The sequence below is a fragment of the Ahaetulla prasina genome, chromosome 3, assembly GCF_028640845.1.
Source record: "Ahaetulla prasina isolate Xishuangbanna chromosome 3, ASM2864084v1, whole genome shotgun sequence".
Taxonomy (NCBI): domain Eukaryota; kingdom Metazoa; phylum Chordata; class Lepidosauria; order Squamata; family Colubridae; genus Ahaetulla; species Ahaetulla prasina.
In genome coordinates this window covers 83,527,682-83,554,693 of record NC_080541.1, presented here as the reverse complement: position 1 = coordinate 83,554,693, position 27,012 = coordinate 83,527,682, and the positions used below count along the sequence as shown (strand labels likewise).

At 38.6% G+C, this 27,012-nt stretch overlaps 1 protein-coding gene across 4 annotated transcripts in view; it reads right to left on the bottom strand.

Annotated features, from left to right (window-relative positions):
• The window catches only part of SLC22A23 (solute carrier family 22 member 23), a 130,907-nt gene that overhangs the window by 53,340 nt on the left and 50,555 nt on the right, over window positions 1-27,012 (bottom strand). For all 4 annotated transcript variants that reach the window (XM_058175627.1, XM_058175628.1, XM_058175629.1 and 1 more), the window contains one exon: window positions 22,200-22,354. In XM_058175627.1, coding sequence (XP_058031610.1) covers window positions 22,200-22,354 — 155 coding nt within the window. The remainder of the gene's footprint in view (window positions 1-22,199; window positions 22,355-27,012) is intronic.

Here is a 27,012-nt window from a genome sequence, read left to right as displayed (position 1 = left end):
AAGGATATTGCAAAATCTCCATTCCCATCCCACTCTGGGGCCAGCTAGAGGTGGTATTTGCCGGTTTTCCGAACTGCTCAAAATTTCCGCTACCGGTTCTCCAGAACCTGTCAGAATCTGCCGGATTTCACCCCTGGCCTGAACCCTTTTCCTGGTGCCCACTTAAGAACCCATACATTTAATGACAATGGGGAGAGCCAGGATTGTAGTTATTAAGCAAAGGGGGTCACATGGTGACTGCTTCACTCAACTATCCCAACTGTGATTGTAAGGAGAGGACTACCTATATCCTAAAGATGTATTTACCTGTCTGGTGTTTCTAAAGATATTTTAGAATTCCAGCGGCAAGGATTTTCTAGCAGCATGGATTTTCTAGCAGCATGGCCTATAATCTTTACTAAAATATCCTTTCCTATAGCTTAGTGAGGATCCAGAGAATTTGATCGCTCCTCACATCCTATTCTGAGGTATATCTGCTATTTAAGGGGGGCGGGGAGAAATGGATGTGAGAAGCAACGATATAACTCCCCAAGCAATTCAATGAGCAAATAATCAATCAGGGTATATTTTCTTGGTGCTTGGCAGAGACTAGAAGACACATAAACAAATTGAAATGCTCTTACTGTTTTACTTCCAGCTACCCGGACGAAAGAATTTCAACAGTGCCCTAAAAAGTTATGCTTCTATAGCTCCCATCTTGACTGAATTACTAATGTACACGATATTTCATCCTTCTTCCAAGTTTTCAGAAAACAGCATAGCTTGTTAAGCCAACAGTTAATCTCAGCCAGTTCTTTGACACTGCTGCACATAGCATATAAAATATTCCCACTTTGTAAACTTTTGGGAACGGAAATGATCCATTCCACCCAACTCATCTTCTCTGATATGCTTCAATTAATTACACAGTCCCACTGATGCTTCAGTAATGTTGCAGCTTTTTTCATAATGAAGGGCCAGGACTCTGTCATTTAAATTCAACTTCACAAAAATTACAGTACTTCTCATTCCAGGCTCAGTAGCTGTTTCACATGGCAAAATGCACACCAGCATTCCGGAATTCGGTTCTAAATAAGCAACTAAGGTGGAGAAAGTCATACAAGGCTGGTTCTGGTATATTCTTGAAAAAAAAAATTGCTACATTTAAGTACAGGTAGTCCTCATCTTACAACCGCAATTGAGCCCAATATTTCTGTTGCTAAGCAAGACAGTTGTTAAGTGACTTTCGCCCCATTTTATGACCTATCTTGCCACAGTTGTTAAAGTGAATCACTGCAATTAGTAATATAGTTGTTAAGTGAATCAGCCTTCCCCATTGACTTTATCAGAAGGTCGCAAAAGGTGATCACATGACCTTGGGACATCGCAATCATCATAAATACATGCCAGTTGCCAAGTGTCCAAATTTTGATCAACATAGGAATGTTGCAATGGTTGTGTGAAAAACAGTCGTAAGTCACTTTCAGTGGTGCTGTGACTTTGAATGTCACTAAACAATTGATTGTATGTTGAGGACTACCAGTATCAAGGAAGGACACTGAATGTGCTGCCAGATGGTTAAAATGTACCTTAAGCCTAATTAGATATATCCACCTTTTGAATGAGTTAATGCTAAGGAGACTCTGCTCCAAATTGCTTCCTTCTGCAAGAGCTGGCCCAAGCCATTTTCTGCATGATGACAAAGCACCCAGTGTCTACTATACCCACAGAGACTGAAATTAACTAGTATTTGTATCTTAGTTTAAGACTGGCAATGGGATACGCTAACTTGACTTAGCAGGTTAATTTAGGCACCTGTAGCAAGTATTAGTTCAATTTCCACATTGAAGATTGAGCCTAACAGGTGGGCATATTAAATCATATAAAAAATTTTTTATTTCTTTTTGTCACAACAGTATACACAAACAATTGTCATAGATAAAACAACATAATTTGAAGAAAATATACATATATGTATAAAAAAAATATGCATCAACTATATCAATTTGATATGATGAAGGGAACAATAGGACAGGAACGGTAGGCACTTTTGTGCTCTTATGCACGCCCCTTATAGCAATTCTAGCATTCTCATGCTGTCATAGCCCTTAAAACACCTGACGTTTTTAAGATGACTGAGATGGGCAAAATAACAATGCTACACATTTTTCCTTGATAACATTTAAGTTCTCCTTTAAGCCTCTTGGATCAAAAAGACAAATCATATTCTGGCTTGCTTCTTTGGGTTTTTGGTAATATAGCAATCAAGAATGAACAAGAAAGCGAGATTTTATCTATAAAATACAACAGCTCAAACAAATAATTTTGAACAGCTACCTTTCCTAAAGGAATAAAAGTGTATTTATTAATTTATCCATATCTGAGATCATAACAAATCCTACTCAGATCGTATTAATTTATAATATATACTATATTATCTATATGACTGTATATAGACTGTATATAACTTATATATATTATATAAATTATAATATAACTTGGGTCAGAAAAGCAATCATTTTGCACCTACTTATTCAACGCACTTAAAACACATGAGTTGCCAACCGAATTACATTGTTCTTGTCATGATAAATCATCCCTCTGTAAGAGTTTATTTTAAATAAAGAGAAAAGCAAGTGAAAATGTGACAATACCAAGGAAAAACAGCATGGTGGAGAGATCCTAGGACAGACAGTGGGCCTCGGTATTTGTCCAGCAATTTTAATTTGGACATCTTTTGTGATAAGGTCAAATGCCAAAATTACAAGGGACCCTGATCAGTCCTATACCTGTTTAAAATGACCCTAGACCCGTGATGGCGAACTTTTCCAGAGCGAGTGCCCAAAGCATGCCCTAACCCACAAAATGCAATATGCGCGTGCCCCCCCCCACATGCACCCCATCCCCCACACATGTGTGCGTGGCCCTGCGCATGCACCCCACTCCCTGTGCATGTGCGGGTCTCCCGCACACCCCGCCCTGGCAGAGACCCAACAATCAGCTGGCTGGCGGGAGGCGCGCGTACATGTGCGGTGGAGCTGAACTGGAGCAATGGCTTGCATGCCATAGGTTCACCATCACGGTCCTAGATAATTAGCCCACACAGTCATTGAAAATTCTTGTTTGCAAATTAGTCAATGAACTCACTTAAATATCTCCCTAATAGATACTAATGGCCTGTGTCAGGTGCTTTGAGCCAGGTTAGTACGACACGGTACTTAATGATTTAGAGGGGATGAAGCAAGTGCTATTCATTCAACGTCCTAAACTTTTAAGATCACATCTGACAAATGGTATTTCAGAGAGGGAATATTACTGTAAGTTAGTTCTTAAATATACGGAGATTTCTTAATTGAGGATCTCTTTCTTGGAATAATCTCTTAGGGAATAATCATTATTTTCAGAAATGTTGCTAGATAATCTGCATAAATAACAACCATGTAATTAAAGTCACTGAAATTAATTTGGGAGTGGGGAAACAAATCTGCAAGAATCCAGATAATCAGCATTTAAAATATATGAACAAGCAAAAGTTTAGAATTGTCTAGCACAATTTATATTGTAACATGTTGGAGGGCCTCGGGCCTCCTTCTAAAGGAGAAGGAGTGGGTGTGGGATAATGACAGAGGAGAGTATTGTCTTATTTCTGTGGTGCTAATAGGAGATAAATAGAGCTTGAGGAAAAGTGAAGATCTTCAAGGTTGAAGGTTTCTGAAGAAACTGGTCTGGTTACTTTCCCCTACCGTTTTCTAAGGATAGACATTTTTGACTCCAGATGAATCCTCAAATGACCTATGTAACTAAGAATTCTTATTTGATTTCAGTGACGTTTGTTTTCATAATCCAACACCATAAGAAATGTGACAGAACAAAGCAAATTTATGACCCATGATTGGGCAAAGAACAAATGTTAACACAGCACACCGACATCTGCAGTCTCAAAGTACTTTGTTACTTTACAGAAGATCGTATTAAAGCTCATATAACATTTATCAATTATTCTGTGTGTGTGCGTGTGTGTGTGTGCGCGTGTCTGTGTGTGTGTCTCTCTGTGTGTGTGTGTGTGTGTGTGAGAGAGAGAGAGGGGGGGAGGGAGGGAGGGAGGGAAATCCAAGTGTTTGAATAATTATGTCTATAAGTTATCATACAATACTGGAGCCTTAAAAGAGAAAATTGCTTTCTGTAATTTCCTACATGCAGGGTGTTCTGAAAAATACAAGTCCATTCAAATTATTATATAAAAAAGATAGGGAATATGAATTATAAGTTCCCACCATCCTCTCACTACAGCCAACTTATGAAAAGATGACACAAAGACATGTTTCACTTTCTTTTCCATTTCTATTCTATAGAGCATCAACTCTTAATCAATTTAAAATAGTCACAGAAAACTCCATTCAGTCAATATTAGAAATACTTGAAGCCCAAGCTCATATATGAATGAAATTCTGTACATTAACCTAACAGTCTCCAACAAATACCAATTGCTATTGTTTCCAAATCCTATTGTTTCCAAATCCATTCCATGTGGAAGTCCTCAGTCAGAAGCACCATATGAATAAAGTGCCTCATGACTGAGGTCCACCTGGAGGTCAACAGACTGAAGTAGGCTATGTAGTTATAACACTATATACTCTGTATATAGTTGAGAGCCAGTTTGGTCAGTCATTCCTTCTTCATCTTTAAGAGAGCAATGGCAAGCCACTTCTGAAAATGCTACCTAAAAATTGTATAGATATGTCCAGGTAATCACCAGAAATGAAGTCTGATTCAAAGGATGTTTTTTTTTTAAAGTATACAACTTTATTCATTCCAGTAATATTACCAAATTTTCTCTGTTTAGCATTATGTAAAATGGAATACTCTGATGCCCCTAGATCAGGGGTGTCAAACTCAAGACCCAAGGGCCGAATCCGGCCCACAGGGTGCTTAGATCTGGCCCGCGAGCCCATCCTGGAAACAGCAAAGGACTGGTTTGTGGTGCCTTTGCCAGTGAAAATGAAGCTTGGGAGGGCCATGAACAGCCTACCTGGACTCCGTTTTTGGCTGCGACAGCCTCCTGCAGCCCGCTGCCAGCAAGAATGGAGCCTGGGCACGCTGTGTGTGGCCTACCCGAGCTCCATGTTTACTGGCAGAAAGCTGCTGCCATGGCCAAAAATGGATCCTTGATGAGTGACATTGAGCTAGCTACTCCCACCCTGGCCTTGCCCCTGGCCATGCCCCCCCCCCCCGAGGTCAAACACAACCCTGATGCGGCCCTCAATGAAGTCGAGTTTGACACCCCTGTCCTAGATAAAGCTCCAATGGCTTATCTGAAGTTTGTTCTGCCTCTAGAGTAATAAAAGCAGCAGTATTACATATATATCTTTTACTCAATGCATATTTACCAATGTAGGTTTTTTATACTATGTAATTCAGCCCCAGTGAAATGAACTTACCTGATTCTAAAATTCTATTCAACAGTTTTTCTTCAGCGCTGTAATGCAAAACTGGTGGGTTAAATGTTCCCAAGAGTAGGAATACTGCCAAATCTCTGGACAAAATTATTTCTTTCAGGAGACAGATTATTTATTAATATCTCCATACATCAGGCTTTTATTTATTTTCAGCTGTGTTTCCTTAATGGCTGTTAGCAAAAGCTCACTTTATCATACAGTTAGATCAAAGGCCAGAACTTGAGAAAGTTCTGAGCATAAGAGAGTCATTGTCAAACAAAACATAGTCTAAATTTTCATTTAGAACATCATACATTTTATGAGTAGCTATGGAAATATTTACTATCCAGAACCAGTGAGCTTTGCACACAGTTCTACATACAGTGCCTACTTTCATCTGGCTGAACGTAACAGAAATTCAACTAATCTAAAGGAAAGTCTTTGTTCCAAGGTAGTTTATTTTGAAATGATATGTAATGTTCCTGTAGGAGAAAATATTAAATCAGTCACTGCAACATGAAAAATAATTGCTTGCTCACAGGTAATTAATTAAATTTTGATCAATCCAAAAATATTTTTCTCCTTGCCCCATCTGTGTGGTATGTGCGTGTGTGTGTACCAGGTACCCTGGTATTTTAAAGAAAGGCAATATACAGCTCCTGACCCAAAAAGTTGAAATGAAGTTAAGTATAAATGAAAAGGGGTGAAATGCTACTGGTTCGGACCGCCGTTCCTGTCCTATTGTTCCCTTCATTATATCAAATTAATATAGCTGATGCATATTCTTTACTTATATATATATATATATTTTCTTCATATTTTTTTTTTATGACAATGTTTGTGTATACTGTTGTGACATAATGAAATAAAAAAAAATCGGTAGCGATGGCAGCGCAAGGCTCCACCCACCCGCCCATCGTTACTTCTTGGTTTTAACCAGAAGTAACCTGTTTTTTACTCTCTGCACATGCGCAGAAGGTCCATGCACGCACATGACACACTTTCGAACCGGTAGGGAAGGTAAGTAGAGTTCACCCCTGTAAATGACCTAATTTCTCCTGTGTCTGTGCCAAATCTTACTTCAGTTTCACTACTAAGAAGACCGGACTTCAGAAAGATGAACCACATCCGTCTTGAATTTCTCGGTCATCAATCATCTCAACAACTCTTTAGAATAGGCTGTTAGGAAAAGTCATTGAAGGGAATTAAAGGTCACCATATAAGATAACCAAACAAATATCTTATTTCAAATAATTTAAGAAGTATGTCAATCTACATCCAGTTAATATTATCAAGATATGTACACAAATCTTGGCTAAAAGGTTTTCTGGAAGATATATATCAGAGGTTCCCAATCTTTTTCGCCCGCGGCTCCCCCGGAAATCCGACCTGCAACTGCGCATGCGCACCAGACGCCCCAGAAATGGAGCATCAGCGCCAGACCCAGTGGGCGCAGATATTCCGCGGCGCCCCCATGACGATAGCGCGGCTCCCTGGGGAGCCGCGGCTCACACTTTGGGAATCACTGATATATATTATTGGCAAACGTCTTGGTCACTTATAACATGGCACAGAGCAGCATGCCAAAATACATTGCCTGCTTAATTTTATTTTGCAAATCCAGGGATGAGCTCCTGGAAGCTGTTTTCTTTTTACTTTTACTTCCAAGATCTATCAAGAATTATAGTTTGAACATCAATGATTTTTCCCCTTTTGCACATGCCTGCTCTACTTTACTGTCTCACAATCAGATCACCCATATACTGTATACGGATGTATATACTATGTTTCCCCAAAAATAAGACCCTTTCTTATATTTTTTCAAACCCTGAAATAAGTGCTTGGCCTTATTTTCAGGGATGTCTTATTATTTTGGGGTGCATGGAGCAAGATGGGGCTCCTCTTACCGTCTTACCTGATTTCCAGCTCTGTCTCCCCAAACCTAACCAGAGGAAATGCCGGGGACTGGCTGCACATGCAGTTATTTTCGGGGAGGGCTTATTTTGAGGGAGGCCTTATTTTCCTGTGGGGAGGCTTATTCTAGCACATGTGCTCAAAAGCCCAACTGGGCTTATTATCAGGAGATGTCTTATTTTAGGGGAAAGAGGGTATTATTTTTTGCTCCAAAAGTGCAATAGGGCTTATTTTCTGGTTAGGTCTTATTTTGGGGGAAATACGGTACTAATTGCATTCATCTGGCTGATGATCTTAACTGGGGCTTATTTTTTGGGTGGGGCTTATATTATGAGCATCCTGAAAAATCATGCTAGGGTTTATTTTCCGGTTGGGTGTTATTTTCGGGAAAACAGGGTAGTATATACAGTATATCCAAAAAGGGAGAGGAAGGACAAAATTTTGTAACAAAATAGAGAAAACTGAAGTCCTCCTTGTACGGGGGAGAAAAACAGCATAATACAGTTATTATACTTTTTCAGTATATAAAGATAACGGCCTGGATGCCTCATCGGGAAAGTCCTTGTGGAATAATGTTTTTTTTGCTTTTATAAGCTGTTTCAGAAAGAGACTTGGCCTCTCTAAGGCCCCCACCAACAGCTTCCCATTCTATATGGTGCTTTGCTATGGTTTTATAAATCCGCAGATACTCAAAATCATTGTGCTGAAATAGGTGGTTATAGTAAAATAAAAACTAGATTAAGAAATATATGAGGACAGCAAAGCCTCATGTCTGTTTAAATAACTAAATAATATCTTGAAGAGCAGAGTGTATGTGTGTGAGAGGCAGAGAGAAAGGAAGAGAAATCCCTTTGTATTGTAAACACAGTGACTCAGTTAATTAATAATAGACCAGATGAGAAACAGGGAGGCATGTGTGAAGACTCTTCACTCATCTATTGCATCTCTCTAGTGGTGAAAAAGACACAAGTGTGCAAGGAGACGATGTCATCAACAATGGGATTTTTATGGAAGCTAATCTTGTGTCCTATACAGGTAGTCCTTGATTTACAACCACAATTGAGACCCACATTTTTGTTGCTAAGCAAGACAGTTATTAAATGAATCATGCCCCACTTTACAACCTGTCTTGCCACATTTGTTAAGGGAACCACTGCAGTTGTTAAATTAGTAACATGCTTATTAAGTAAGTCTAAGTTCCCCGTTGACTTTGCTTGTCAGAAGGCTGCACAATTTAATGCATCAATGACCCTGGGACAACACCACCATCATGAGTCAGTTGCCAAGCATCTGAATTTTGGGTCATGTGACCATGGGGATGCTGTGGTTAAGTGGGAAGAACGGTCATAAGTCACTTTTTCACTTCCACTGCAACTTTGAATGGTCGCTAAATGATGGTTATAAATCGAGGACTACCTGCATCGCTTTTTTAAAAATGCAACTTGCACAATGCCTTGCCATTAACTGATTTTGCTTTTTTTTCTTCTATCTTTGCTATAGACCATACATACCTTTGCTTCCAAAATGTCTAGGAGATATAGAAAATGGATGGTTACCTCCCCCGCCACCCATTATTCTAGAATTGCAAAGATCTAATAGGCCAGAAGAAACCGCATCAAAACTTTCTGCACAAAAATTCAGAGCAAATGCATTTGAGGCAAATTTCTGACATCATATTACTGAAGTAGACATCAGTCTGCCTTCTGCAGATTGATAAAATCGGAAAAGGTCAAAAAATGTCAACATAATAAGCAGTAGCAATAATTGAAAAATAAATAAAAGAAGAAACAATTGAATGGTAAAGTAAAACCCCCAACAGTATTATGCCTGAATTCTATGTCTACATTGTGGACCTACTGAACTGAAAAATCAAAGGATTATTCCTGCATTATTACTTGAAAAGCTGCTACTTGCAGCCACTCCGAGTTCTTTAGAGAACTTCCTTTCCTCCATAAAATTGTGAGAGGAAATCTTTATTGAAAGCTTCAAGGAAACCTCTGTAATATTTCCTGTGGCTTTCAAAATTTATGGATCAGCTCAGTTTCAGCTTTATTATAATAACAATTTGTTGTGTTACATATAGTAAAAAACATCTTGGTAGTTTTCACAAGTTACATACTGCTGAAAGAGAACAATCTGCATATTTTCCATGAATTGCTGGATTCGTTTTCCCCATCTTAAAGCCATCACATTTTTCCTTTAGGGCTTTAATAACTGTAAGGGTTACTGTCATATTAATTTAATTTCTTTTGGCCGAGTTAGAAAAAAACACTGCCTTGTTAAAATTTTGAATTACAGCCATTCTATCGTAGTATTATAATAACTCTATTTGATTTAACAGTTGTTTTCATAATGTTTATTTTAAACACAGCATACATGACCATTTTAGCACAGCTGAAATACCAGGTAAACAGCCTCATAAAAACCACCATAAATATTATGTTGAATCTTTGCTGAAATGTGAGGGTTTCACCCAGTGGTGGGATTCGAGTAATTTTAACAACCGGTTCTCTGCCCTAATGATTTCTTCCAACAACCAGTTTGCCAAACTGCTCACAAAATTAACAACCAGTTCTCCTGAAGTGGTGCGAACTGGCTGAATCCCACCACTGGTTTCATCTAGCTAGCATTACCATCTACATCCAAACAAGATTTTTTAAAAAACAAATGAACAATAAAATGTCTGTGCACATTTCAACATTCCTGCATCTTCCTTGAAAAAGAAAACTTATAAAATGTGTGAGAAACATTGATACATTTCTGTCCTTCACGTGTTTGTGTGTATCCCTGCATGCATGTCCATCTTTCTACCCAGTGGTCTATTGGTATGTCTAGTCTAGTAAAAAAAGAAGGACTAGGAGAGAGATGATAGCAGTGTTCCAATATGAAAGGGGCTGCCACAAAGAAGAGGGGTCAGCCTATTTTCCAAAGCACCAGATGGCAAGACAAGGAACAATGGATGGAAACTAAGCAACCTAGAACTAAGGAGAAAGTTCGGTCAGAACAATTAACTCAGTGAAGTGTCTTGCCTTCAGAAGTTCGCTGGAAGCTTTTAAGAAGACAGTCACTTGTCTGAAATGGTGTAGGGTTTCCTATTCGAGCAGGAGGAGTGGACTAGATGACCTCCAAGGTCCCTTCCAACTCTGTTATTCTGTGTTATGTCAGTTTTGATCTACAAACAACAAGGAAGGAAGAATTGGGCTGCTAATGCCAATGTCTAACAAGTGTGGGATTTTTTTGTTTTTTTTTATTACATTCCGAGTTCAGGAAAAGGATTCACCTTGTATAACCTTTTAGCAATTAAAGTGCAGGTATATTTTCTCTTTCCTTTTTCCTGTTCACTAGAATAGAATAGAATAGAATAGAATAGAATAGAATAGAATAGAATAGAATAGAATAGAATAGAATAGAATAGAATAGAATAGAATTTTTTATTAGCCAAGTGTGATTGGATACACAAGGAATTTGTCTTGGTGCATATGCTCTCAGTGTACATAAAAGAAAAGATACCTTCATCAAGATTTCTAAGGTACAACACTTAATGATAGTCATAGGGTACAAATAAGCAATCAGGAAACAATCAATATCAATATAAATCGTAAAGATACAAGCAACAAAGTTACAGTCACTAGAAAGTTTACAGCAATGTGAACCACACCACTGCAACTGAGACCAAGTCTACAGATAGTCTTCAATATACCACCACAATCGGGACTGGAATATCTGTTGCTAAGTAAGGTGGCTGCTAATGAATTGCACCTGGTTTAAGAACTTTTTTTGCCACAGTTCTTAAGCAAATCACTGGGGTTGTTAAGTGAATCAAAAAGTAGTTACCAGCAAGTGAATCCAATTTCTTCCATTGACTTTGTTTGTTGGATGCTGGGTGGAAGATCAGCAATGGCAATCACACAACCCCAGGATACAGCAAGAGTTGTAAATATATATTGGTTGCCACACATTCAAATTTTGATCACATGACCATGGGAATGGTGACAGTCAAAACTACTAAGGTCGATCTAAGTTAATTTTTTTAGCGACAGTGTAACTTCAAACCAGTGCTAAACAAATGGCTGTAAGTTGAGGACTACCTGTATCTTGCCTGTATGGCGCCCTTGCATTTTCCCTTGGGTGTATTTCAGTCCAGAGATATGCCAGTTGCTTTGTGCCAACACAAAAAGGCTTATTCTCTACACAAACAAAGCTATTTTTAGAGCCCAATCACCTGCTTATTCTCGCCTGTGCTTCATAATTCTGCAGCCTAATTTTTAGTGCAGCCAATTTTTTTTTTCAAATCCTCTACAACTCTGTGTAAATATGAGCCATTGCTTTTTATGTCTCGCACACTGAGGTTAAAGCCATGTTACAGACAGAATGAATACGGCAATTTTAACCAAAAAATGAGGGTGGGAGAGAGAGAGAGAGAGAGAGATGGGTGGTTCAAAAGTTTGATATCTAAATCGGCAGTGTAAATACAGATACTCCTTGGCTTACAATAATACATTTAGTGAGTGTTTGAAGGCACTGAAAAAGTGACCTATGACCATTTTTTCATACTGATGAACTTTGCAGCATCCCCATGATCAAAATTCGGATGCTTGGCAACTGACTCGTATTTATGACAGTCGCAGTATCCTGGGGCCCTTTTGTATCCTTCTGACAATTTTTTTTTTTTTTACATTTATAACATAACATAACAGCAGAGTTGGAAGGGACCTTGGAGGCCTTCTAGTCCAACCCCCTGCCCAGGCAGGAAACCCTATACCATCTCAGTCAGATGGTTATCCAACATTTTCTTAAAAATTTCCAGTGTTGGAGCATTCACAACTTCTGAAGGCAAGTCGTTCCACTTATTAATTGTTCTAACTGTCAGGAAATTTCTCCTTAGTTCTAAGTTGCTTCTTTCTTTGACCAGTTTCCAGCCATTGCTTCTTGTTCTACCCTCAGGTGCTTTGGAGAACAGCCCGACTCCCTCTTCTTTGTGGCAGCCCCTAAGATATTGGAACACAGCTATCATGTCTCCCCAGTCCTTCTTTTTGTTAAACTAGACATACCCAGTTCCTGCAACTGTTCTTCATATGTTTTAGCCTCCAGTCCCCTAATCATCTTTGTTGCTCTTCTCTGCACTCTTTCTAGAGTCTCAACATCTTTTTTACATCGTCAACATCTTTTTTACATCTTCTTTTTTACATCTTACGTCTTCTCCGAAGACTCAGGGCGGCTTACATTGTGTAAGGCAATAGTCTCATTCTATTTGTATATTTATATACAAAGTCAACTTATTGCCCCCCCAACAATCTGGGTCCTCATTTTACCTAACTTATAAAGGATGGAAGGCTGAGTCAACCTTGGGCCTGGTGGGACTAGAACCTGCAGTAATTGCAATGAGGAACCAGATTCACTTAACAGTCTTACTACTAACTTAACAACTGCAGTGATTCACTTAACAATTATGGCACGAAGTGTTGTACAATGGGGTAAAACATACTCAACAACTGGCTGTCAGGGTTCCGACGGATGCCCTAATTAAATCATGAGCTTTGAGCCAAGCTTCAAAAGAAATCTGTTGCTTAGCAACAGAAATTTTGGCTCAATTATGGTCGTAAGTCGAAGACTTATTTATAATAACCATACTACTATTACAGCTGTCAGGAGCACCCTTAGCAAAAAAATGGAAAATTCTTTTCACATACATGTGAGATTTATCTTTTTGGCTAGCAATTATTACTAATTAGATTTGGAAACTTTGGAAACAATAAAAGAGGAAAGAGAGAAGAAACATTTACTGATGTAGAACAGTGAAGAACAGCTGTGAACTTCCAGGTATTATTGGACTCCAACTCCCATAAATCCCATGCAGTTTACTAATTGATTAGGAATGAGAAGAGCTATTTTTGAAGAACATTTGAAAAAAAAAACTTGCTTAGCACAGAGTTATGGGGAATCAGTCAGTATTCAAGATTTAGTATTCAGAGGGCGAACATATATTATCCTTAAAATTAATAGAATGGCTGTGACCAGTATAAGATAGAGTTAGTCAGCACTAAAAATAATCAAATGTTATCACTCATATCTCCAGCTTTCCTGACTGCTCAACTGCTGATGAGTCTTTTTATTTCAATCACAGTAACTAATAGGGTAATAATCTTACATTTGTCTATTCAGAAAGAGGTATATTTGAATATTTTATTCAGTCTAAGTTTTTAATGGTCCGTATTTCCCAGACTAATAAAGAACATAGCTATTATTTGATTGTCAACGTCTCCTATATAGTGAGGAAATTCTGTGTGAAGAATACACGTATTTGTAAAATTGGGGATAAAGTACATAGAATTATAAACTTTGACAAAAAATACATTTGGCAATTAGACAGGTGTGAATACTTCTACAGAGAAATACAACGTTGTGTGGAATTTTTTAAAAAAATTGCTGATCAAAACAGAAATTAGATGGAATGGATTTGCAGATGAACATATGTCAAACTGATATGGACTCTAAAGATCAGTTTAATTCTGAAGTGATACTTAGGTCCAAGGAAGTGATCACAGGATTTCAGCTGGATTGAGGCACTAAGCAAAATACATTCATTACCCATAATGATAGCTTATGGAGATTTAAAGAGGCCCATTGTGGTTTGAGTTGATTTAAAAAAAAAGAAGACTAAAATGAATACATACAATCTGAAAATACCAAAAAGCACTCTGTCACAGAGGTGAAAGCGTAATTATTATATATTGGCAGGATGCGATTAAAGGGGTGTGTAATGCTGAATTCTGTTCTGTGGTGGTACACAGAATGAAAATAACTGCCAAGTCATAATTGTTAAATCATAATACTGACAAATACAGTCAGGTAAAAGCTGAAAAAAATGAGAAATTCGTAACCTGGAACATAATTCTAGAGCTACTTTTTGTTTAGTAGTTCGAAAGTAGGGCCAATTCCCCAGAGATGTAGAAGGTTCCCTTCATCGGAAATTGTTTTAAGTGGACACTAGACAGCCATATGTCAGAAATGTTTACATTTCAATCTCTCCATTAAGCAGAGGATTGGACTCAATGCCCTAATGGTTCCTTTCAGCTTGTATGATTTCATCACATTCTGACACAGATTCATTTTCAATTACAATTAATTTCATGCCTGTTATAACCCATAGCCAAATATATTTTTGTAAAAAAAAAACACTATAGGAAATGAGCAACTTTTGCATAACAATCCAGAATATAAATGCAGCTAGTCAGTACTTCTCAACTTCCTTAACTGCATTACTTTCTTATATGATTACATTAAAGGAAGGAAGGAAGGAAGGAAGGAAGGGGGGAAGGAAGGAAGGAAGGAAGGAAGGAAGGAAGGAAGGAAGGAAGGAAGGAAGGAAGTAAGTTAATAGATTCCAAACTTTTCTGGGAATATTACTTTTCTTCTTGGACTATCTGCAGTGGTGGGATTCAGCCAGTTCACACCACTTCGGGAGAACCGGTTATTAATTTTCTGAGCAGTTTGGTATACTGATTGTTGGAAGAAATCATTAGGGCAGAGGACCAGTTGTTAAATTACTTGAATCCCACCACTGGCTATCTGCCCATATATTTAGCTACTGCAGTTGGGACAGGCAACTCAGTCATTAAGCAAAATGGTTGCTAAGTGAAACCAAAACTGTGCTTATGATCTCCCTTCAGCTTTTCTTTGCTTTATAGACTTGTGAAGGTCATAAATATGAGGATTGGTTGCAAAGTAATTTGTTTTTATCACTGTCATAACTGTGAATGGTCACTAAATGAGGCAGTTGCTAAAAGAGAACTACCTGCATTACTCAACTTAGCCATGGAGATATCATTTGAATCTAAATAAAAGTTTGCTTGTGGTTGTACACATTTTTACTTTTGTTTGGGAAGAAAAGAACTCAGGTTCTATTAAGTGCTTTGGAAATAGTTATTCTCTCATAATTAAGGGAATCTAGTTGGTTCATAACTTATTCAAGACTAATTTATACATTCTTCCCCTCTGCCCCGAAAGATTACACCTAGATGAGCACTTTTTCAGAAGAATGAAGTCTTTGACAGACATGTACTCCTGTTGGAAAGCTAGGTTTGACAGATGTTTTCCTGCTATTTAATTCTTAAAAATAAAGCAAAACAAGGAGCAGGGGAAGCATTCTGTAAGCATTCTTTCCAGAAGTCTGTGACTTCACTGTTATACTATACCATGAAGTCCTACGAAAGAAATATTTAGTAATAATACTTCCAATTTTGAACAAAGATATAGCAAATTACATTCATAAAGGCAGTTTTTAACCAGCTGATGCCCTGACTGAATTAACTGATTATGTGCCATCAGGTCAATATTGATTCTGAACAACCACCCAGATATATTTTCAACTGGACAAACAGTTCTCAACCTGGTCCTTCAGGCCTTCCAATGGTACATTCATCATAACTGTAATTGAATCAATCCAACTAGTTTGGGTTAACTTGCCTTCCCTTTCCTTGCAACTCATACCATAAATCACAATTTTTTTGAATTCTATTAAGGAGGGCTATGTACCAAAAAGATTGCACATTACTCAACACAGATGTCAATCAATTTGTAGTCCACTGGGCCATGAAATTTCAGTTTCCTTTCCTACTGATCGAGGAACTTAGGTTGGCAAAGTATTCATATTAAAATTGTAAACAACATTCCACTTTTGAGGAGTTAAATGATGGATTCTGAAGATGATAGAATTGCATAAAGCATTTTGCATCCATAATCTAGATTAATTGCATGGTTCTTAATGATTAAACATTTCCCCCTGACACCCTTCCTACTTTCTTTTAACTTGGCAAGCACAATTCATTAGATTTCTCTATACGCTTTAAACATGATGTAATATTGTTTTTGAAGGTCCCCTCAAGGGCTTTCACGGTGAAAAAGCAGAGTATGCATCTTTAAACAAAAGAAGCAATATTGTACTGAAATGGGCTTGGTTCCAACAATGTTGTTGAGCTAGCAGAAAGATATTCTGTTCCTAGAAGAGCTATTTCTGATCAGATGAAATTACACTGTGTTAAAACAAGGACCACAAATCCTAAAGTCTTCTAATTGTTCAAGATAATCTCTAACAATTCTTTGCGTCACATTTTAAATGGCATGCCTGTATCTTTTTATGTGGTATTGTATCTTGTGACCTACATTCCATTCCTATGTTCCCAAGACATACTGTATTATGAGAATTTGGTTCAGTTCACAAAGATATCAAAGGAAGCCGTCTTGGGTACTATATGTGGACATCCGGTCTATTCAGATTCAGAATTACCAACTATCTCCTGGTTCATCCAATTTAGTAAACACAGTGTGATTTGAGGACGAGATGGGGTTGTATAAACATAATCACTGTGGTTTGTTAATCATGGCCTACAGCTCAATGCATTCCATAAGCTCAATCAACTGTGAAAAAGTGTTTTCCAATACACCATCCTTAGATAAATCATACCGTAACTCAATTCAAATCTTTATTGTCAATGCACAACATGTATACAATGAAATTGAATTAGCATCCCTTGGGGTAGCCCACCCAAGAACACAGAATACAGCTCAATAAATCAATAGACAAAAAAGAAATCCCTAAATCCAAATAAGTAATAAAGTAGCACACATTTCCACATACATACATACATACATATTACACTGGTATATACATGTTGCAAGTTGCACTTGCAACATGTATATACCAGTAACTGTAAGTCTATCACATTAAACATGACTGTGGTGTTATGTTGCATTTAAGAGTGGCAGCCCATGGATAAAAGCTATTTTTCAGCTTATTTGTTCGGCTGGCTATGCTTCTATATCTCCTGCCTGATGGTCTAGGGTGTGAATCATCCCTAAGGATTTTCCTCACTCTGCTGAGACAGCGGGACCTGGTGATGTCATCCAGTAGGGTTAGGGGGCAGCCCATGATTTTTTGTGCTGTGCTCATCACTCTCTGTAATGCCTTCTTGTCCGCAACTGTTAAGCCAGCGTACCATACCATAACACAATATGTGAGGGCACTTTCTATTGTGGACCAGTAAAAGGAAGTCATCAGCCGTTGTTCCACCTGATTTTTCTGGTTGGGCCTTTCTAACCACCTGGGACATGTTATTTTTCCAGGTGAGATCTTGGCTAAGATGCACTCCCAGGAATTCAAATGAGGAGACCCTCTCCACACAGCCCCCCTTGATGTAGAGTGGGGCAGGTTCCTCTCTCTGCTTCCGGAAGTCTAATACTATCTCCTTTGTCTTGCTGGTGTTTAGATGCAAGTTTTTTTCTGACCACCATGTAGGTAACTTCTGAAGTTCTTCCCTGTATGCTGATTTGTCCCCTCCTGTAATAAGACCCAGCATGGTGGTATCATTTGTAAACTTTATTATCATATTAGATGGGTCAGAAGATATGCATCATGTGTGTACAATGATACAGGTAGGGACTAAGCACACAGCTTGAGGTGAGCCAGTGCTGAGCTTCAGGGATGAGGATGTAAAGGACCCAGCTCTCACTCTTTGTGGATGGTCCATCAAAAAGTCTTTAATCCAGTCACAGTTGAGGGGAGGGAAATTCAAGTCAGTCAACTTTTTAATGAGAATGCCCAGCAACATGGTGTTAAAGGCCGTGTTGTAGTCTATGAAGAGCATTCTGAGGTAGTTCCCAGGTTTCTCTAGGTGTCTCAATATAGTATGTAGGGAAGTGGCAATGGCCTCACCTATCGACCTATTTCCTCTATAGGGAAACTGATGTTGATGGAAGTTTGATGGAAGGCATGACCTGAGGTGCTGAAGAACCAGTCTCTCGAAATACTTCATCATTACTGATGTTAGTGCAATGGATCTGTAGTCATTCAGGCTGTTTATAGCTGTTTCCTTCTGGACTGGAATGATGGTGGCTGCTTTCAGACATGATAGAACACTGGCCGTTTGCAGGGAGATGTTAAAAGTCCTTGTTAAAACCTCCGATAATTGGTCAGCGCAGGTTTTTAACACTTTCCCCAGCACCCTATCTGGATCTGCAGCTTTGTTGGTATTCATGGACTTCAATACAGCTCTCACTTGGTGTTCATGCAGGGTGAGTGGCTGGAAGTTGGAGGGCTGGTGGGCTGGGGCCACAGGGTCAGGTCTTTTGACCTCATAGCGGCGAAGGTGGTGTTCAACTCCTCCACCAACAAGGCATCGGTGTTGACTGTCTACATTGTGCCCTTGTAGTTGGTTAGGTGCTGCAGTCCCTGCCGCACCTGCCTCAGATTGTTGTCTGCTAGATGGTTCTCCACCTTCTGTTTATATTTCTGCTTAGCTGCCTTAATACCTCTCCTTAGATTTGCCCCGGCCTTGTTATATTTATGTCTTGTCACCTGCCTTGAAGGCGGAATTCCGGACTCTCAGAAGTATCCGTACCTCTGCTGACATCCAGGGTTTACAATTCCCGTAGACTTTGATGCACTTATCCACTGTTACATTATCTGTGCATGTTTTAATATAGGAGAGTACAGTGTCAGTGTATTCGTGCAGTTCTAGATGTTCAAATAAACTCCATTCAGTGGTTTCAAAGCAATCCTGCAACTGGCTGAGTGCTCCCTCTGGCCAGATTTTGACAGTTTTCATGACTGGGGCTGTATTCTTTTTCTAAGAGGGATATACTTTGGGCACAGCAGCAGAGAGTGGTGGTCAGATGTGCCCAGGTGGGGGAGGGAAAATGCTCTATGGTTTTAGGGAATATTCCCAGGCCTATCTCAATGATAGGAAGTGATTTCTTCCTATACTAATTTGAAAACCTTTAAATATTTGCACTTTTCAAAATTTTACATACAAAAAGTATCCTGTATGTAGCAAGGTAGCCATTAGAGCAGTGGTGGGTTGCTCCCGGTTTGGTCTGGTTCTATAGAACCGGCAGTAAAACCGGCGGGAAGCTCCGTTCACCCGTCATGATGTCATCATGGGCGATTCTACGCATGCACAGAAGCGTGCGCAGTCCCGTTGTGAACCGGTAGTAAAGGTAAGTAGAACCCACCCCTAGAGGGATGGGCGACCCAGATGTTTACATTTGCGAAAAGCAATCTTCCAAGAGGTTTAGTATTATTATTATTATTATTATTATTATTATTATTATTATTATTATTATTATTATTATTATTATTATTTTTTTTTTTTTTTTATTTGATTTTTATACCGCCCTTCTCCCGAAGGACTCAGGGCGGTGTACAGGCAAGATAAAACCAACAATACAATATACAGGTTAAAATACCATTTTAAAAAATTTATTCAAAAATTAGCCTGAAATTAAAATTACCGTAAACTAAAAACCCCGTTTAAAAATTAATAAAATTTCACATTAAAAATCCAATTTAAGCCAGCCCCGCACGGATAAAGAGATGTGTCTTCAGTTCGCGACGGAATGTCCGAAGGTCAGGTATTTGACATAAACCCGGGGGAAGCTCGTTCCAGAGTGTGGGAGCCCCCACAGAGAAGGCCCTTCCCCTGGGGGCCGCCAGCCGGCATTGTTTGGCGGACGGCACCCTGAGAAGTCCCTCTCTATGGGAGCGTACGGGTCGGTGGGAGGCATATGGTAACAGCAGGCGGTCCCGTAAGTACCCAGGTCCTAAGCCATGGAGCGCTTTAAAGGTCGTAACCAACACCTTAAAGTGCACTCGGAAGGCCACAGGCAGCCAGTGCAGTCTGCGCAGGAGCGGTGTTACATGGGAGCTATGCGTAGCTCCCTCTATCACCCGCGCAGCTGCATTCTGGACTAACTGAAGCCTCCAAGTGCACTTCAAGGGGAGCCCCATGTAGAGAGCATTACAGTAATCCAAGCGAGAGGTAACGAGCGCATGAGTGACTGTGCATAAGGCATCCCGATCAAGGAAGGGGCGCAACTGCCGAACCAGGCGAACCTGGTGGAAGGCCCTCCTGGAGACGGCCGTCAAATGATCTTCAAACGACAGCTGATCATCCAGGAGGACACCTAAGTTGCGCACCCTATCCTTTGGGGCCAATAACTCGCCTCCGACAGCCAGCTGTGGCTGCAGCTGACTGAATCGGGATGCCGGCATCCACAGCCACTCCGTCTTGGAGGGATTAAGCTTGAGCCTGTTTCTCCCCATCCAGACCCGTACGGCTTCCAAACACCGGGACAGCACTTCAACAACTTCATTGGGGTGGCCCGGGGTGGAAAAGTACAGCTGGGTGTCATCAGTTTAAGAACGCTGCTTGCAAAAAGCCCACAGATTTATATTAATCTTTTAAGCAAATATGCATGTAAACATTAGCATGGGCTTAAGTTGCAAATGAGGAAGAAAAGGAGAGAGAATAGGTTTACCAGTTGGAAAATAAGAATTTGATAGTAACTAACACATACAACAATTGCCTCATCTCATTACTTCTTGTCAGTGTCCACAGAACAGTTCTAAGACACTTTTCCTGTGCTTAGATAATTTTGGAGACAAGCCATTATTATGACCTTTTAGGCAGCACAGTACATTCTGTACTTAATTTTCAGGTGTAACTGCTAGAATTGATTCACGTGCACCAAGTTTTCTGATTGAATTCTTTTGAAGTGAGCCTCCTCCCTTCCCTCTTTGACCAAGAAAAGGTGTTTAAGAAAACTTGTAAAACAAGTAAATAAAGCATGGCTATGTGGCAAATCATTTCCCTGTGCGATGGAAATATGACGATACGAGCAATATTGATGAATATTTCCTTATCCTAACTGCCACGAACTTGCATTATTAACTTTACTTAACTGAGCTCTCCCTGAGCCTAGAGTAACCATAATAAAAACAATAAAAGGAAAAAGATTAAGCAAAAAAACAATGGGAATGGATTTGTAGAACAAACTTGCACCATTGCATGGATGACATGCTATTTGTATTCCTCTGAAGACCATCTAGCAGACCTTAGCCAATCTTACTAAAATTAATATTGGCCAGACTAGGGAGCCCAGGAAAAAAAAGACCATAGGAATCTAATTTGATTGTTGCCAAGAAATTTATCATTGCCGATAAATATGTATAGTAGAATATATGTCCAAGCCTGGTAATTGAGGGGATCTTTAATTTTATCCCATTAGAGGAAAACAGAGAGAAAAACTGAAGATTGCAAAATCCAGGCAAACTGTATTAGCATATTAGCTGGACATAACCATAAATTAGTTTAATGCAGGGGTCTCCAACCTTGGCAACTTTAAGACTTGTGGACTTCAACTCTGGGAGGAATTCTGGGAGTTGAAGTCCACAAGTCTTCAACTCTGGGAGTTGAAGTCCACAAATCTTAAAGTTTTCAAGGTTGGAGACCCCTGGTTTAATGAACATTCCACTGATTTCAATGGGATCAGTTAAAGATGGTATTCAAACAGTGTTTTCTGTGGACAGATTAACAATTACTATCAAAAAAATAGCGTCTTCTGATCTCTGCACATATTGTCTAAAGTCTGGTTAGAGATCTGGGTGCACAGTATTTTCTAAAGCAACTCAAGAGTAGACTGGGAAGGAGAAGAGAATTTTTAATGTGAAATGTTGGCCTTGAGCCTACTTGCAATCGAAATACGTTTTGGTGCAGTGGCCAATGGAAAAGGCATTTGGCTTCAGTGTGTAATTATTTTTAATGATGAGATGGAAGAGGCATCTTACATGGTCTATATACTTCACAGAGCATCTAATTTGCCATACTTGGTTGGTTAGATTAAATGTGATCCAAGAGAGTATCTATCCTGCTCTTAGGTTATCTTCATTCTGCATCACTTATTCTGGTGTTCTGTCTAACACCATAGCTGCACCAGCCAGTTTGACTAGTTTCTCAGTAATATAACACTATGAGGCTTACAACACAAATATTTTTTAGAAAGATATCCAAGATGTCTTCTGAAGACAATACTCACGTAGTGCATACAAGGAAAGGGTTATTCCAGCCAGGCAAAACCCTTCAAAAAACCTGAGTGTGCTGAACATGGTCACATTCACTGAGAGGGCCACTGTCAGTCCAAATATTAAGATGAACAACACTGAGAAGAGCAGCACTGGACGACGACCAGCCCTGTCAAAATAAAAGAGGAACAAAAGGAAATTATGCATTTATGTGTTATAGGTTCCATATTATCCATTTGAAAATTAGAATTCTACACTGGGTACAATGTTCCCCAGCCAATGTCAAAGGATCCATGATTGTTAACACTCTCTTTGTCAAAACATTCCCAAAATGTTTTGGGAACAGTATCTCACTGGAGATTTAAGATTGAGACTGGGTGTATTTTAAAAACAACAACAACAATTATATAAATTGATTTTGGAGTCTTCTCTATGTAGAATATAAATTGTGGTTTGAAAAATAAGCATCATAGGAAAAAAAGGGAGGGCATCAAAGAGGAAGAGAATACGTCTGAAGTTGTTTTGTTCCATCCTATATCTTTTGAAAAATACCTGCATAAAAAAAGTTTATCCTGGCTAAAATCATGTTAAACTTTGACTGATATTCCATTGCTTCTACGTACATTTATTATTAAAGTATTAAATATTAAATTTATTATTAAAGGCATCCCTTCAAAACCAAGCTTTCCTGGCCCACAAAAATGAATATCACCAAATAAAATTGGGAATAAATAATGTCACGAGTATGGTGGCCTTCCACACAATAGACATGTGAATCCAGTTATTTTTGGAAAAATCGGGGGTGGGGGGTGGGTTAGTTTTGTTTATAGGTGTTTATAATCTTCTGGACTTTATTCTAACTCTGCAAATTAACAGGAGGACAATAGAAGTGAATATTCTCTGCTTTTATAATTGCAAAATAATTGACATGGAAAGAGTGAAAGGGCTTCCACTCTATTTGTTTATACAAAACGTGAGAGAAACTTACCTCTCCTTCTATAAACAACCATTTCACCAAAGACATTTAGGCATTGTATGACTTAAAATTTAATAATTTAACTCTTAAAATATATTATGTACATAGAACGAGATTTATTTGGTATAAAAGAAGTATGTTTGGTGAGACTGCCTTCCTTCCTTCCCTCTTTTTCTCTTTTCTTTCCAAATAATTACAACAATAATATTTTTTTAAAATCACAATTGTTTTTATTTGATGTTTCACCATCATTTTATGCAACATGCATGAAAATGCTGCAGGTTTCTTATGCTGCCGAACTGCAATTCTCAGGAGCTCTAATCAGCATCATTCAAGCTAAGGGATTTGAGGAAATGTAACTCAATGGTATCTGAAAAGCCAGAGATTCTCCATCTCTAATCAAGAGCAGGACTCTCTAATCTTCTTGCTGTACATGTAGTCCTCGACATACAACCTTTCATTTAATGATCGTTTGAAGTTACAGCAGCACTGAAATAATTGATTTATGACCATTTTTCACACAAACATTGCAGCCTCCCCATGGTCACGTGATCAAAATTCAGCTGTTTGGCAACTGATTCATATTTATGACGGCTGCAGTGTCCCAGAGTCACTGAGACGCTGCAACTGTTAGCGATCACCTTTTGTGACCTTCTGACAAGCAAAGTCAACGGGGAACTTAACAACTGCGCTACTAACTTAGCAACTGCAGTGATTCACTTAACAACTGTTGCAAGAAAGGACATAAAATGGGGCAAAACTCACTGAACAGCTGTCTCGCTTAGCAACAGAAATTTTGGGCTCAATTGTAGTCATAAGTTGAAGACTACCAGTATTTCACATTTTGAGATCATGCTGTGGGGCACTCAAAGAAAATGATTTTTTTTTCTTTTTTCTTTTTTTGGTGGGGGAGGCAGCTGGTGAGTATATTTACAGATAATCAATCATTCAACATTTTTATTTTCTAAGAAACACAGTCTTTAACAATTGCATTGTTTAGTGACTGTTCAAAGTTATGATGATGCTGAAAAGGTAACTTTACAAAACAGTCCTTGCACTTACAACCACTGTAGTGTTCCTCAGTCATGTGTAATCATTTGCAAGGTTCACAGCTGGTTTCCAACAAGCAGAGTTGGTAGAGGAGCCAGCAGTAAAATCTTAAGTCATAGTCACGTGATGTCTCACTTAACAACTGTGGGTAATTTACTTAATCACCACAACAAAATGATATAATAAGTCTGGTGCAGTCATATGCTATTTGCATAATGACCACATCACTTAGCAATGGATTTACCAGGCCCAATTATGGTTAAATGAGGATTACCGGGACCGTTGAGAATCAATGTAGAATCCAAAGGAATTCTTTGCAATAAAGATAATTGGAGGTTGGTTTTTGCTTTAGAACAGGGGTGTCAAACTCGTGGCATCACATGACATATCGGAACATTTCCCCCTTTGTTAAACCGGGCGTGGCCGTGGCCAGTGTGTGATGCATCCAGCCCACAGGCCACAAGTTTGACAGTTCTGCTTTAGAACATGCTGGGTTCCCTTTTAATTTTATTCAAAACAAGCCTTTAAATAGAATGGAATGGAATGGAATGGAATGGAATGGAATGGAATGGAATGGAATGGAATGGAACGGAATGGAACAGAATGGAGTGGAACAGAATGTTTTTATTGGCCAAGTGTGATTGGACACACAAGGAATTTGTCTTGGTGCATATGCTCTCAGTGTACATAAAATAAAAGATACAACTGACAATTATTGTAGAGATGGGATCTGGAAGGTGAAAAGGAAGGCTTCTATAACTGTATGTTGCTCACAAACACAGTGTTGGAGATACTGGCAGAAAATCTGTGGATTACAAACATTTGGATTAAAATCTGGCTTTGAAAAAGATGATGGGTTTATAACCAATGATGGCTTTCTTCTGGCAGTATAAAGATCTACCATCAAAAGAAATTCTTTCTTTGCCCCCTCAACTTACCCCAAAACTCACCAAATCTCCTCCAGAATTTTGAGAGGGCTTTTGAAGCTCTGAGGGATGCTAGAGGGATGGAGGAGAAACAACAGAAGTCCTGTTGCTTCTGCAGACATATTTGTAGATGGTTAGATAAATCCCATACATCATTTTTCTTAGGATTACTACTTAAAGCATTATACTTTTAAGCTTTTCTACCATGTGAATGTGTCTTGTTTAATGAAAACATTAGTGAAAACATTAAAAAAAACCAAAAATATATTAGTGAGTACTGCAACAAAATGAAAATAAAAACAAAGACACTATGCTTGCATTAATATACTTTTTTGTGTTGTTCTTCCAAAACCTATGGAATTGCATTAAGCAGCCAGTGAATTGTGTTGGTGTCTTTCACATAACCAACTCAGTGGTATTTTTTGGAAACAATATCCTAAAATAAACCTACTTAACATTATAGTTTCTTAAATGTCCATTCACCACATAATTACCTATAGTCTACCCACAGAATGACAATTCTAAAAGGATTTTTAGAAAATAATTTGTTTTGGTGGTTGTTGTTGTTTTTAAGGGGGAAAAAATACCTAGTCCCAAAAATAGCCTGCTTTCCAAATCAGCCAGATCAAGGTAGGAAGCAGGAGGAGGTAGAAATGGCATTTATGATAACCCTGCGATAGACTGCAGCCGTTATCCAGATAAAAAGCCCCGATGTCTAATCCAGATTCAGGTACCTAGCATGCTTAATAAAACATAGTCGCAGTCGCTGCCGGTTACCAAGCAACTAGGAAATGCTCCTATCAAACCTCTAAATCATGATTTTATTTCATGGTATTGTTTACCCAATTCAAATCACAAAATCACCATTAGATTAATCACCATTAATCCTATAAAACCTGAAGAAAATACAAGCATCTTATTTGGATGATTTTCTGATGATTGCGGATGAATATATAATTCTGAGTAAATAAGATTAAGTATAAGGCGCATTTGTTTGGCTTCAGTTAATGTTACAATGATGCTTCTTCCCTTCCCTCCCTTTTCCCATTAAATTCTTGACCAAACAAGCTCACTGAAAAGCTGCTTGACCAAATTGTCAATTATAAAAACCTATCTGGGGAAGTGTCAAGCTATGACATCAAGGCAAATGGAAATATGTGAAGCTGGTGCTGGCGAATTTTTGCCCAGGTAGGACTCCTGGCAATAAGAGCTGCAAATGTAAATCCGGAATGCATTTGATTACATAGCAGCATATGGTATAAAAGCTGTTTGAATTGCATGGAGACATGTATGAATGTACAACTCTGCGTTCCCAAATAAGTAATAACTGAAATATATATATATTATGTCCATAGAATGAAAGATTTCTTTTGTGTGCTTTTCTAAATTTAAGAATGAAAGTAATCCCTTCTTTAGTTCTTCATTATTGGATATTTCTTTTCAATTTTACCTACAATTCCTATTTCAAATCCTACAAATTCCTAGTTCTTTTCTTACTACCAATCAACTCAGTGGCTATGGTGAAATAAATATTTAGCTGCATAAAAATTCCATACAGGGATAGAATATTTTAGGTAAGAAATATTGTCATTTTTTCTAAACTACCTCAATACCTGGAAGATATGGGAAGCTGAATTTCAACATAAAATGGAGCTGAAGATAGCTTTAATTCAAGCCACCCCTATTGTCTCAAATGCCTTCTTTTATTATTTAAAATTACTTTATTTAGCACAGCAACAATATCAATCATTGGCAAATACTGTGCTTGTGTATGTGTGCATAAACTTTATTGAAGTTTTTTATATTGATAAAAGTTAGATGTAAAAATATATAAACCAGTTAGAAAGATGTGCAGGACCAGAGAACGAAAAGAAG